Source organism: Panthera uncia, assembly GCF_023721935.1.
Source record: "Panthera uncia isolate 11264 chromosome A1 unlocalized genomic scaffold, Puncia_PCG_1.0 HiC_scaffold_16, whole genome shotgun sequence".
In the NCBI taxonomy this organism is placed as follows: domain Eukaryota; kingdom Metazoa; phylum Chordata; class Mammalia; order Carnivora; family Felidae; genus Panthera; species Panthera uncia.
Window position 1 is genome coordinate 27,094,612 of NW_026057576.1, and position 13,739 is coordinate 27,108,350.

At 37.6% G+C, this 13,739-nt stretch overlaps 1 protein-coding gene across 4 annotated transcripts in view; it reads right to left on the bottom strand.

Moving 5' to 3' along the window:
• Window positions 1–761: 761 nt before the first annotated feature.
• The window catches only part of DGKH (diacylglycerol kinase eta), a 177,747-nt gene continuing 164,769 nt past the window's right edge, over window positions 762–13,739 (bottom strand). For 3 of the 4 annotated variants that reach the window (XM_049646996.1, XM_049646997.1, XM_049646999.1), the window contains 4 exons: window positions 12,560–12,679; window positions 11,852–11,960; window positions 10,282–10,412; window positions 762–4,965 (listed from right to left, as the gene is read on the bottom strand). In XM_049646996.1, coding sequence (XP_049502953.1) covers window positions 4,876–4,965; window positions 10,282–10,412; window positions 11,852–11,960; window positions 12,560–12,679 — 450 coding nt within the window. In that variant the 3' untranslated portion in view covers window positions 762–4,875. The remainder of the gene's footprint in view (window positions 4,966–10,281; window positions 10,413–11,851; window positions 11,961–12,559; window positions 12,680–13,739) is intronic. The other variant, XM_049646998.1, reaches the window with a different exon arrangement.

Genomic DNA, 13,739 nt, shown 5'->3' on the forward strand with positions numbered 1-13,739 from the left:
TTCACTCTTTCCAACTGACTTTAAAAGCTTGGTGTTTTAAAACTGCCACTTGTATTATTATCAAACTCTGAACCCATGGTTTTACCCAACTTGCATCTGAAAAATGCAGGATGAGTTCATTTGGCAGGAAGAGGGCAGGAGAGATCCTAAATGTCAAGGTTGAGAGATGTAACATTTAAGGAATTTTAGTGAAAAACTATATCCTTGTAGGATTCACATCTGTAGAACATGAGAGTCCACTGTGTTGTCAGTTCAGTCAGAAATAACAGATAATGTACTTTAGAAATGATGTATATATAAGTTTCTGCTGTAATTTTCTAAGTCATAGCTTTGCATGAATATTTTCTTTCTTGATGCCTGTTAAAAATAACTTCTATCAAGACTCAAGTGGTGCCCTCTTTATTCATTAAAATTAGCTAAAGAATCTGTAGCCAGTAATGTTTTGGTAAACGATATCAAAATGTAAAAATTATTAAGTGAAGGATTATTGACAATATATCATTGGAAAGATCTTATTACAGAATAAAATAATTTGTATTTTGAGGATCAAAATATATCTCAGGTACTATTTTAAGGAATTATTAACTGTCTGAAAATCAAGATAAATTAGCATTAAAAAAAAGTCCAGCAAAACACGCCTTCCCGAGAGCTTTAATGACACATTCACTTTACTTGGAATCATTTTGGCTCTTTTCTTTTTCATGCTTACTGGTTCATTTAATGTGTGTGTGCTGTTTGTATCCTCAAGCATGAACTACGTCAACAGGATAATCTGCTGATAAGAGAAAGTGAAATGTACCGAGCTGTAGGAGACTGACCTGGTCTTTACTTATCTCCTTACATATTCTTCTGAAATGTTCCCTGTGACTTAAGTTGTGAACAAATGAGAATGTGACATTAGCAAGAAACTGAGCAAATGTAGATTGTTAGTGACTTCAACATGAGGTAGGGAGCTGGAGAGAGGCCAGTTACGCCTGCCAGCCCATCCCCTTTCTATCTTAGCTACCCAAATACAACTCCTGGGTAGGCAGGGTTTATCTAGAACCAGAATTAGGAATAAGCATTCAGAAAAAAACTTAGCAAAGGTGATGAATGAGCTAAAGCTCCTTTCTGGGATTTCTAGGAAGTAGTGTGTTGGGGAGTGAGCTATTCGAGGGCTTTTTGAAGCATTCGGATCCCTAATATCTGGGAGCGATAAAATGTGGCTAGGCCAGTGCTAACCACCACCAAATCTTGTTTGCAAAGAAGATTGAAATTCAGTAGGTCTGGAGGGGACCTGAAATTCTGCATTTCTATAAGCTCCCAGGTGGCATGGATGCTGCTGGCCCAGGGACCACGTTTGAGTAGCAATGATCTAGACCAGTGTTGGCCAGTACGATTTTTGCAATGATGGAAATGTTTAACACCTGCCCTGTCTATTGTAGTTACTGCACACTTGAAATGTGGCTGGTGCAATGGAGAAATTAACTTTCTAATTAAATTAATGTAAATTTAAACAGCCACATGTGGCTAGTGCCTATAATACTGGACAGCAAGGGTCTCGACATTCACAGGTCATCTCTTCTCAGCCAGAGCAATCTATATCACGGTCCTGAAATCATCTAACCCGTCGGTTCATTTAGATTAGCAAGTTTCCTTTGTTAAAATGTGAACTGTAAAATTAGTTTTCTTTAAATTGTTTTCTTCCTAGCACTTTGTTCAGAGGATCCGCAACAGGCACTCAAGCGGGGAGAGGTGAAAGCAGTCATTCTGTAGTATGGAAGTTGATGAAGAAAGGGTAACAAAGAGTAGTGAGAATCTGAGCAACCATCAGTGCATTGGGCATGTGGGAAATGGGAGGCCAAAAGCTGGCAAGGAAACTCAGAAAGGGAGGTGGAATAACACTGAAGGGAAGAATTGAGTCCTTTGAAATTTTACTTAGGCCTGACCCTGTCCCTTTCCTTCTTGAAAAGCAAGTTTTGGAATGCCTGGCTGGCTCAGTCACTGTAGCATGTGACTCAGTCTCGGGGTTGTGAGTCAAGGCCCATGTTGCGTAGAGAGATTACTTAAAAATAAAATCTTTAAAAAAAAAAAAAAAAAGGCAAGTTCTTCCTCACGGAAATAAGACTTGAAGGAAATGGATGCTGGCTGTGGTTCCCCTTCACCTCTCCCAAATTATCCAGGTGTGGGAGAGCATAGCAGGGAGGAACAGTACAGTTACAGCTGACAGTCAAGAGTAGGCTTAAGCTTCTCACCTCAGCTTCTGAATGGACCAGGGTACAGAGGCCACAACTGCACTCCCCTGAGCTGGGATCACCTCAGAGATCCCAGAGAGAAGCTCTTTCTACTTTCTATTTATAGCTCCATCTACTGTAAGAAGCTGGCTCCTCTGTGAGGCTGACAGGGGCCTAAGGAGGCTCTGAGGATACTATCCTGGCAAACAGGTGTGGGCAGAGTCATGTGGGTCCTACACAGCCATGCATAGACAAAGCATACAGGAAAGATTGCTCTAATTTAACGACAAAAAAAAAAAAAAAAAAGATACTGAAATTGTCATTTTAAAGGATTTTCCTCATCCAAAAGCCATCTGCAGGAAAACTCTAGTTAAGAGTCTATTAACTGAGGTTTTACAACATAAAGAGTTATTACCTAAGAGTAAAAAGATCAACATCAGCCAAAAAAATATTAATCATTTACATCTTACTCTCAAATTCTGAACATGTAATAGCTTAAGTCTCTTCTATTGGCAAAGGGGTATTTTGGGTGAGTGAAAATCAACCCAAAATTCATTCGTGAGTCCCATGCCTCTCTGCACCTATACATTTCCCTTTTTGGTAGAGCTGGACAGGTATCTGTGACCTCAGCAGAATTCCGAGACTCTGCCATCTCTATTTTAATTTCACAGGGAAGTGCCTGGAAGAGAGAGGGACAACTTGCAGGGGACAGGGGGTGCGGATTATCAAGGGACTGGAAGAGAAGCCCTTTGATTTCATAGCTGAGGGTAACAATACACTTACTAAGTGAGTGGCTTTTTACTCTTTCATGCTACTTGATATAATTTCCTTTGAAAATTTTCTATTTATTCACAACTTAGACAGGTAGAATATATAGTCAGACATATTTGGTCAGGAACCCATCAGGCTCATTTATTTTTAAGATGTCTTAATTTTGTGATTTTACTAGTAAATATGCAATGTATAAATAAGAATAAAGTGTCAAATGTTTAAACTTCTTTGATACAATTAAATTATGTCTGACAATAGTTCATCTTAAGTGCTTTCCCGTTAATATTTCTCATTAAGCATTTGGCAAATAATTGTCTAGAAAATATCAGTGAGAGTACATTTCAAGATTATGTGTGTTAAGCATGAATATACAAACACGGTGTATGTGTATAGACACATATATGTGTCTATGTGTATGTGTGTGTATTTGTATCTACAGAGCACCTGCTTAGAAGGCTACTTAATGAAAATTGTTACCACTGGGTCAATACCCTGTTTACTTCTCTTATATAGGAGATTTTGAAATATTACAATTAATTTTTGGTACATAACGCCTAAAGAAAGATGGTCTGAGGATATTTCGGTGACTTTTTAACACGTATGCCTTTGGCTTTCAAAGATTTGATAATTGTAATGTTGACTCCTAATGAGCTACACTGAAGTAGAGTGGTTTAGAAACAAGCAAATAATACCTGCCTGATATAAGAATTAGGTGAGATAATAGTAATAATGGTATAAGAATGAGATGAGATAAAAGCCCTTAAGAAAAAATGTAAATCTCTTGTTGGGAAGTTGTGTCAGTAGTCACTCTAGCTAGTGGATAAGTCTGGGTGACCAATCGGCATACGATCAGTATACAAATCCCAGCTGAGACCTTCAGAAAACTGGATGTCAACAGCCCACTATATTACAAATACAAACAGAGTATTGAATAAACACTAAATTAAAACCAAAAATAAGAACAAAATGTGGGAATTTTGGTTTGGGAAGCTATAACAAGTTTTGTTCGGCAATAGAACACATACTTTTATGAAAATATCCAGAAAATTTTCCTACTGTGCATACCTAGTGTTGATAATAGAGTGACATAAAATTGGCTTGCATAAAATGTGTATCATTTGTTGATTATGGCACAGACACGTGTTCACAAATTCTCAGATACAGAATATTTATCCAAAATCCCACATCAAAGAACAGAAAAGTGCCTTTAACCAACAAAAAGGTACTTAGGCAGTAATAAATTAAATTACATTAAAACTGACATGGAAGCCAAGTTTTAAGATATTACATGTGACATGCAAGAAAAAGAAAGACAATTCAGGCAGGAATGTCGTGCATTAAGATTTGCATTCATTCATAATATTTCAGGGGTTTTAACCATATTCTATGACCACTGAATGCTAGCAAAGTGAGGCGATACCCATCTAACATTCAAAACACAGCTTAATTTACATCTTGATCTCCTAACCAACTATTTTAAGGAAGAAGCCAATGCCTCCAATAGTGAAACCTAAGAGTTTTAGCCACATATTGTTATGCAGTCACAGAGTAAGAACATTCCATCTGACCAGGTTTAAGGAAAGTAAACATTTCCATCTTTTAGACAATGCAATTGTCTCAGATTCCTCCTACCTTCTTACTTATATGAGCATATTTTAACATGTCAAGTTTGCACAATTAGGAAATGGCTTTGTGGAATGTATTTTTTTGGCACGAAAATATTTTCTAATACCTCAAATCAAAATTTTCACCCACAGCAAAATATCGAGCCACAGAGGTGCTCAGTGGTGCTTACTTTTCTAGGCAGAAGACTACAGAAACAGACAACTGCTTCCAAGAGCTTTGTATTAAGTAGCAATTACTTCCCTTCCAAGGAATAGCACCAATGTGATTACACCTCAGACTGGGGAGTGCTCCTTCCAAGCTCTTTAATTCCCTGGAGAATTCGCTTCATATGGCCCACTTTCGTTATCCCCAGGTCCTGAAAGAAAGAAAGAAAGAAAGAAAGAAAGAAAGAAAGAAAGAGGAAAAAAGGTGGAAAGAGAAAAAGAAAAAAGAAAGAGAAGGAAAAGAAAGAAGTTTATTGACCAGAGAAGACCGAGGTTTAAATATTTCACCAGCAAATAGTATAATTAGCATCCAGTTCATTAAGTTTAGTTTATAATCAATGATTTAGGAAGCAAAAACTATAAAAGTCAATTTATAAAGCAAAAATTGCCAACCAGTAAAAAAAAAATCACATCCTACACAAACTCTTAAACGTTAACACTATCATAAATTATACACAATAAAGTTCTTCAAGAGTCAAAATTGGTTTCTCCTATTCTTCTTCTTTTTAAAACACAGGTCCTTTTGGGATCTCTGAGAAAAGTGGCATGTGACATCAGGGCATCCACAATTAGTCCTAAGGCAACCATGCACATCCTTCCTAAAGTAGTAAACTTAAAAGTAAAGCCTAATCCTAAAGAAAGATATTAGTGGCCACCACCTACATGTGGAATTTAAATGCATTTACAGTTACATTTAGAGTCTTTGATTTGAGTGGTCTATTTAAATATCCTTTCTACTTTGTAATGCAGAAGTATAAAAAAATTACATAAACATAGCTCTCTGTGGGTTGATGCTTTTCCTCAAAACACTCGTGGCTCCTTTGCCTCAGAACTCTCCTTGTTTCTTACAGAACTGTCTTTCTATAAAGAGCCAAGAATTCAATATTTAGCTTTCAGAAGTGGAGGATGGTTCCAGAGTGTGCAGCACACAGCAGGCACCTGGCAAAGAAATACTTGTTGCAGGAAGGAAGGAGATGCACACAAGACAGCCATGATGCTCACTACCTGAAAAACTAAAAGAAAGCGTGAAGGCCTCCAAACCCTGTAATTTCTTTTTTGTTTAATTAGCTTTTATTTTTTTTTATTAAAAAAATGTTTATTTATTTTGAGAGAGACAGAGAGAGAGAGAGAGAGAGAGAGACAGAGAGCAAGCAGGGGAGGGGCACAGAGAGAGGGAGAGAGAATCCCAAGCAGGTCCCTCACTGTCAGCACAGAGCCCGATGTGGGGCTCGAACTCATGAAACTTGAGATCATGATGACCTGAGCCGAAATCAAGAGTCGGACGCTAAACCGACTGAGCCAATCAGCCGCCATCACCCACCGCCATAGTTAATTTAAGTGTAATGGATATGATCAATTTGCTAACAGGTGAAGTCAAACAAATTCTGTATAAAACAGAGGGTTTGGTATATTTGAAAATTAGCAAAAAGATGGCTTCCAAAGTAACATCGAAAACAGGATTATGAGGTACCACAAAATCATGTGTCTGAGAAGATAAAGATTCCAAATATCCATTCTATTTTGTAGGCTAAGAGCATTATTTATTTTTAAGCTTTAAATGAAATAGATCAGCGTATTTGAAGTGCGTGCACACATGTGCTCTCTCTTCCACACACTTTCTGGGCTCTTTGAATTCTATAGCAGTAATGCTACTGACACTTTTTTTTTTCTGACAATTTTGAATCTTTCTAGAAAATACTTTTTCTACAGCAAGTACTCTTTTCCAGCCTGAGATCATTTCTAGGTCATGCTTCTACAATATGTAACTGACCCTGAAAAATATTTTCTCATATGACACCAGGTCATTCTTTTTTATTTTTATTTTTTTTAGTGTCTATTTTTGAGAGAGAGAGAAAGTCAGAGTGTGAGCAGGGGTGGGGAGGGGCAGAGAGAGAGAGGGAGACCCAGAATCTGAAGCAGGCTCCAGGCTCTGCACTGTCAGCACAGAGCCCAGTGGAGGGCTCGAACTCACGAACTATGAGATCATGACCTGAGCCGAAGTCGGACACCTAGCCGACTGAGCCACCCAGGTGCCCCAACACTGGGTCATTCATAACCAGTCTTAAGGAAGTGTGTGCTAAAATAGCAAACTCAAGGGGCGCCTGGGTGGCTCAGTCGGTTAAGCGTCCGACTTCAGCTCAGGTCACGATCTCATGGTCCGTGAGTTCAAGCCCCGCGTCGGGCTCTGGGCTGATGGCTCAGAGCCTGGAGCCTGCTTCTGATTCTGTGTCTCCCTCTCTCTCTGCCCCTCCCCCGTTCATGCTCTGTCTCTCTCTGTCTCAAAAATAAATAAACGTTAAAAAAAAAATTAAAAAAATAAATAAATAAAATAGCAAACTCAAAAGCAAGACCAAAACCTAAAGAAAGATAGCTGCTCCTGCTACCTAAATTTGAGATATAAATGCATTTACAGTTGCATTTCGATTCTTTTATTTGAGTGGGATATTTAAATATTCTTTCTGCTTTGTTAACGTAATTATCTGATTAATAAGTACACTTAATATTAAATATTTTATTTCAGGCCATATGCACATTGTATTCTTGAGAATAAAAACTTCTCTGGGAGAGGCAGACTCTACTCAGAATTACCAATTTGGTGTAATGAGATGAATGTTTTCCATAGAGTTACACTAACTCCTAGCTGTATTTTCTTTATTTTGAGTTCAATACTCTCATGTCTTCTAGGAGTTAGGCTGTGATAAAGTTATGCCATGACATCTGTTACACCTTTCTTATTTTTTCATATTCTTTATTAGTGGTCTTTTCTTTCTTTGGATGAATAGGCCTGATTTGGCAAAAAACATACTTTGTAGACATTCAGTTACCTTTGTAGCCACACATATGCAACTTTCCAAATGGAAAAAAACAAAAACCAACCACACAAACAAAACCACTGCATCTTTATCATTTTCTTTGGTGTCCCTCACTTTTGCCTGTCTTCCTGGAGGTGAAATAACGTAATCAGTTTATTTGTCTGCTAAAGCACCTTAGAAATATTTTTCCTTTCCCACCTTTACAGGGTCACATTGCTATCTCTAGCCATCTTGCTAATAAGAAAGTAACACTTGAGCCAAGATCTGAGCAGGAGTTAGCCAGGTGAGGAGGGGTAGCGAGGAGGGGCAGGACTGGAGTGGGACAGCAGAATAGAGGTTTGGTTTTTGACACGTGAAGACTGACACCCCTGTGTGATAGGCAAGTTTCAAGTAGAGGTGGTGATATAGTCCTAGAGCTCTCAAATGAGGTCAGGGCTGGAAATCCAACCCTGTGAGCCACTGCCATGTTCATGGACCGTACCTGAAGCAACGGAAATGGGTAAGATTACCCAGGGAGTAGGTAATCCTTTACCAACAATCGTAGACTTTATGCCAAAAAGTCTGCTCCCTCTTACAGCTACACCCAGAGAGCAAGGGGAGCTCATCTTCTACCTTCATGAAGGCTTTGTCCGACAGCTGATTCTTTCCGTAAAATTATTTTCCTTTTCTCATTCCCTCAGACCGTGTTTTAGAACCGAAAGAGTTAAAGAGGACAGTGTCAATACAGATTTCCAAAAGACAAGTTATAAGGGAAAGAATGTAGTTTGTATTAAAAATAAAAACAAAGTAGGGGTGCTTGGGTAGCCAAGTCAGTTAAGTGTCTGACTTCAGCTCAGGTCATGACCGCACGGTCCGTGACTTCGAGCCCCGCGTTGGGCTCTGTGCTGACAGCTCAGAGCCTGGAGCCTGTTTCAGATTCTGTGTCTCCCTCGCTTTCTGCCCCTCCCCACTCATGCTCTGTCTCTCAAAAATGAATAAACATTAAAAAAAATTTAAAAAATAATAAAAACAAAGTAGAACAAAAAGTCCCATGAAAAGCTAAAGAGAAAATTTACTAAAATAATTCTTAACCATTTCCTTTTGACTCTTACTTTTTTCTAGCCAAGTCCTATCACTCTAACTTTGACTTTGCATACGTATGAGCTTTGTTTCTTCATTCTGCAAATATTTGCTTTGCTCACTGTGTATGTGTGTGTCTATTTGTATGCTTATAGGTGCATATACATATATATAACATACAGAGATATATTTATATATACATACACATACAGTCTTTTCCTTTAATATACGCTTACTCATGGCAAATGAAATGTAAAGAGAGACTGGCATAGTATATCAATCAGTAGCTAGTCAATAAATATTGCTGCCTGCCAAGGATATGAGAAGCTATCCTTAGATACAATGATGTAAAAATAAATTTACATTTATTTTTTTGTGCACTCATTCCACGTTTTGAAGCCAACCTTTACTCTATGAACTTTAGCACTGTATATTTTGCTTTTTTCCAGATTTGGGACTCTCAACTGTGATAATTAATTAATCTACTTCTTTATTATTATTCTGGTTAAAAACATTTACATATAAATGGTGTCCACTTTTAATGTGCTAAAACTGTATGACTCTGCTTTATAAAATCCTACAGATTACCCATACGTTGTTCAAAGATCTCTGCTAACGTATTTATAGATAAAGGCACAACAGTTCACAAATTTGTTAGGAATTTACTGTACCATAATTCCATGAGAATCAGAACCTGGCCTACTGGAAAAGGATCACTCCAAAATATATCAAAGGCTTTGTCATTTTCTTATTACTCAATCTTGGAATTTTAAAATGGCAGCATTTGGTAAGAAAATATAAGATGACAAAATTCTACTCCCAACCTTAAGAGAGAATACTCTACTTTGGCCACTGGCAGTCTCCACCCGAAAAATCCAAGAGAACCACTGCTTACCGCTAATTAATGATATTCTTTCTGGTCATAAATGACAAAGGGGCTCTAAGCTGCATTCCAGCAAGAGTAAAGCATAATTTTGACTTCATTTACTAAAGAAAATAATACATTTATTTTTGAGCATAATACAATTTTAACAGTAAATCATGGGAAGGGCATTTGAATTTATTGGTCTAGTTGTTCACGTGACTTCTGAAAGGGCAATCAGAAACACAACAAAATCATAGGACTCTAAGTAGCCACTGCTGTGAGTCCCTTATTTAGTTCCATATATTAGGAAGACTTTGTTACTGGTATTTTGAATTGATTTTTAGTTGTTAACCTTTGGTTAGATTTTTAAGTCGTCTTCAGCAACAATTACCACCTTTCATGCCGACTCAATAAAGTGAGTTGATGGAAACATGAGCCATTTGGAAATATTAGCACAGGAACAGCCATATGAATGGATGCAGAGGAAAATTACTAACTTCATGCTAAGCTTTAGCTACAATAATCAGAGAATGATTTTTGATAGGAAAATATTGCTGACATTCTTGTTTAAAAAGCAGAGGAACTCCAACCACAGGACAATGCATATTAGATTACTGCACATTTGCATAACATAAGCCAAGCTAGAAGCACATAACAAAAGAGGTGCAGGATAAAGGATTCTGTTTTGCCAGGAAATTTTCAAAAGCAGAAGAGTAGCACAAAGGAAATACCTTAAGATCTCGCCTTTCCAGATGCAAAAGTTCAGCCCCTCTGATGTCATGACGGATGAAGATTTCTTTGTACTCTCCCAAACTGAGCAGATCCAGCCAAGCAGCAACTTCCTCTGTGCCCCATTTTTGAACTACCAAAGTTAAGAGCAAAACCCCCTTAATTTCTACATGCTCAATGCATTACAAAGCAAAGGTTGGCCAAAGAAGATGCAAAACAGAGTACAGCGGGCAGTGCTAGCAAAGGGAAAGGTTAAAGGTGTTGTTTCAACAAAACTCCAATTTCGTTGTTCCCCATGCAGGTTACAGACCATCAATCAACACAAAGGTCTGACTAGGCAAAAACATTCACTGCTGGGCACCCAAACTACACAATAGGAATAAAAAATGTATTTCTCATGATTAGGATAAATAGTACAAAATCAAAATAAGCTCTGATGATTTCTTTAAGACCATATATGGCACTAATTTAATTTAAGTAGCTACAAGTGCTAATTAAAATATGAAATCTGAAACAGGGTACTAAATTTTACACAAACTTCTGTTTTGGGTCTTGCTGTCTTCAAGTATTGCCTTTATTGATTCTATTACTATTTGTAATTATAATTATTGATAATTACAGCACCAAACATGTTGTTAGATCATTTTAATGTCCTCTAAAAGCCGTCAATGCTTCTAAGATTCGTTGGATTGTTATTTACCAATGTAGACAATCATGGTTGTATACATTTTATTCAACGTTGCTTAGCTGAATTAAAGTTTATTTATTTGCCCTATTTGGTTTTAAAATGCCCTTCAATAGCTGCTCTATGATTGTCAAAAATAAGGTCATGTATCACTTTTTAAAAGGAGTTAGCTAACTCGGAAGAATTATAAAATGACTTGATTATGAAAGACACCTACTGTCCCATATACAGAACTTGAAGGTGTTTTAGCACCAGTGCAGCATTAACGTTAATTTCTAGGGGAAGGTGGAAAGGGAACCAGACAAACAACATCAAAGGCAGAGTTTAATCTTCGCTTGAGAATGCAAATGTCACAGTAGATTGTCATTACTGAAGGAATGAAATGGTGTAGTAAGTCTTCGAAACAGGAGAAAAAGAACAGGTAACTTTAGGTAGAAGATATATTTAGCAAGTTAAAAGATATATTTAGCAAGTTTCTACATTTCATTTATGAAAATCTCGATTTTGAACTCTGACGAGAAACAAGTTATCCACTGATGCCTTGAATTGTTAAGCAAGACAAAGGACCATCTAAACAGATGCACTGATGTCCACTGAAGGGAGTACAAGCAAACCTCGTTTTCTTGTGTGCATCATAACTACAGGCTCTTACTGGTTTTTGGACTTTGCTTGGGTATAATATGATTTACTTTATTATGGTAAAATGAACACAAAACTCTCCATTTTAGCCGGTTTATGGTACACAATTCAGCAGCATTTAGTACATTTGTAATGTGCAATGGTCACCACTAATAGTTCCAGAACATTTTCATCACCTTGGTGACACTGCTTTAATAAGTTATTTTTTCCATAATGTAATACTTTCCCTTCCAGTGTGGATCACCTACCAGGCTGTGAACCTGTCTTCTGTTTCTGAACCTTTTCCTTTTTAAATTTTGGCACTATACGAAATACTGTGCTTCTGCTGTTTCTCTTGGTGCAATCCATGGGGGGTTCCTGTTCGGGTTGAGCAAGAAGAGAATTTTCTCAGGACGTTAAGAGAAGAACAACTCACTCTGATATTACAGACAATGCAGGAATAAATGCAAAACACTGCTGAAATGACAATGCAGGAATAAATACAAAACACTTCTTAAAATAAAAGTGTACAATGTTATGTACTACCGAAGATGTACTGATTCCCCGAAGATACCTCTGTTCATAGAAAAGCCTTTTCTTGCTTGTTCAAGAACAGCACATTTGAAAGTAGCGTCCAGAATTCGTTTTCCCTGGAATGTCCCTTTTTCAAAAGATGATTTCAACGTTTTTTTTGTTTTTTTTTTTTTTTTTTATTTATTTTTGGGACAGAGAGAGACAGAGCATGAACGGGGGAGGGGCAGAGAGAGAGGGAGACACAGAATCGGAAACAGGCTCCAGGCTCCGAGCCATCAGCCCAGAGCCTGACGCGGGGCTCGAACTCACGGACCGCGAGATCGTGACCTGGCCGAAGTCGGACGCTCAACCGACTGCGCCACCCAGGCGCCCCCAAAAGATGATTTCAAATTCTATTGTCAGAAAGTCTACACTTACAAAGAAACAGGCCAGATTTTACATACCTCATCTTCGTTTGGATGTAAGATATAATAAAGCCAAGGAATCTCTGTTAACTTCTGCAACTCCACCTCCACAGAATGTAAGGCATTAGATACCCGCTCTTCATGTGGGGATTCTAAGTGCTATTTACCAGCAGGTTAAAAAACAAAACAAAACAAAACAAGTCTCAGTGACCAATCTCAAACAGAATAAACATATTTTATTTTTATAGCAGACATCCTCAACTCTTACTAGGCTAGGTTATTGTTGTTGGTAATATAAAGGAATATAGAAAAGAGAACACATTATTTTATATTGAGCTCATTTAAAAAAAAAATCTGAATTGATTTATCCGTACTTCCCAAAGACAATATAAGTAGTCAGTGTGACTTTAATAACGTCACAGAAAAAAAAAAGTATCACTTTGGGTGGTGTTGTTGGTTTTTTTTTTGTTTGCTTGTTTCCTATGTAAATTCTTTCCTCTCCCTCCCTTCCAAACCATGCATCCATCCATCCATTCTGCTGCATTCTGGTAAGTAATCTCACTATTCTACTTATTTGTGGCAGAAATCCTTCTGATTTCCATAGGTCACTACGTAACCAAATAATGCTATTTTAAAACTTGGTCAAAAACATGTCACATAATAAGAACTGGCTGGTACAGAAATCTCCTGGAGAAATAGAAGAATAAGTTTAAGTGGGGGGGGGGGTACCCATGAATCTCAGAAAAATTTATGACAAAAAGCTGTTGTCAAAATAAGGGCAAAAGCTAAATGGTTTGAAATCTGGAAGGGGTTTTGGAAACTTTATAGAGAATTTAACCAGTCACCTATTACCCACTTATTTGAAACAGTTATTAAAAAGCATGTAGAAATTCAATGGTAAAGGTGAAATAAACACTGTTATGTGTAGGTCGGGAAGGGAGGTGACTACATTCTAGTTACTTGTTACTATGCAACCAAAGGAAGGCTGGCTGATTTTAAGAGTCTTAGTTTCTTCCTAAAATAGTATAAAGATTATTTCTAAGGTCTATTCCAGCTAATCAATACTTCCATAAACCACTTTAAAATTGTAGAGTATCTACATATAGGCTTGCAGAATTTTACACTTAAAGTTCAGAGAAAATGTTACTGTTATTTATTATGGTCATTCTCAGCGACCTGGACTAACTGGGCGACCGGGGGGGTGGGCGTATTTTTTCTT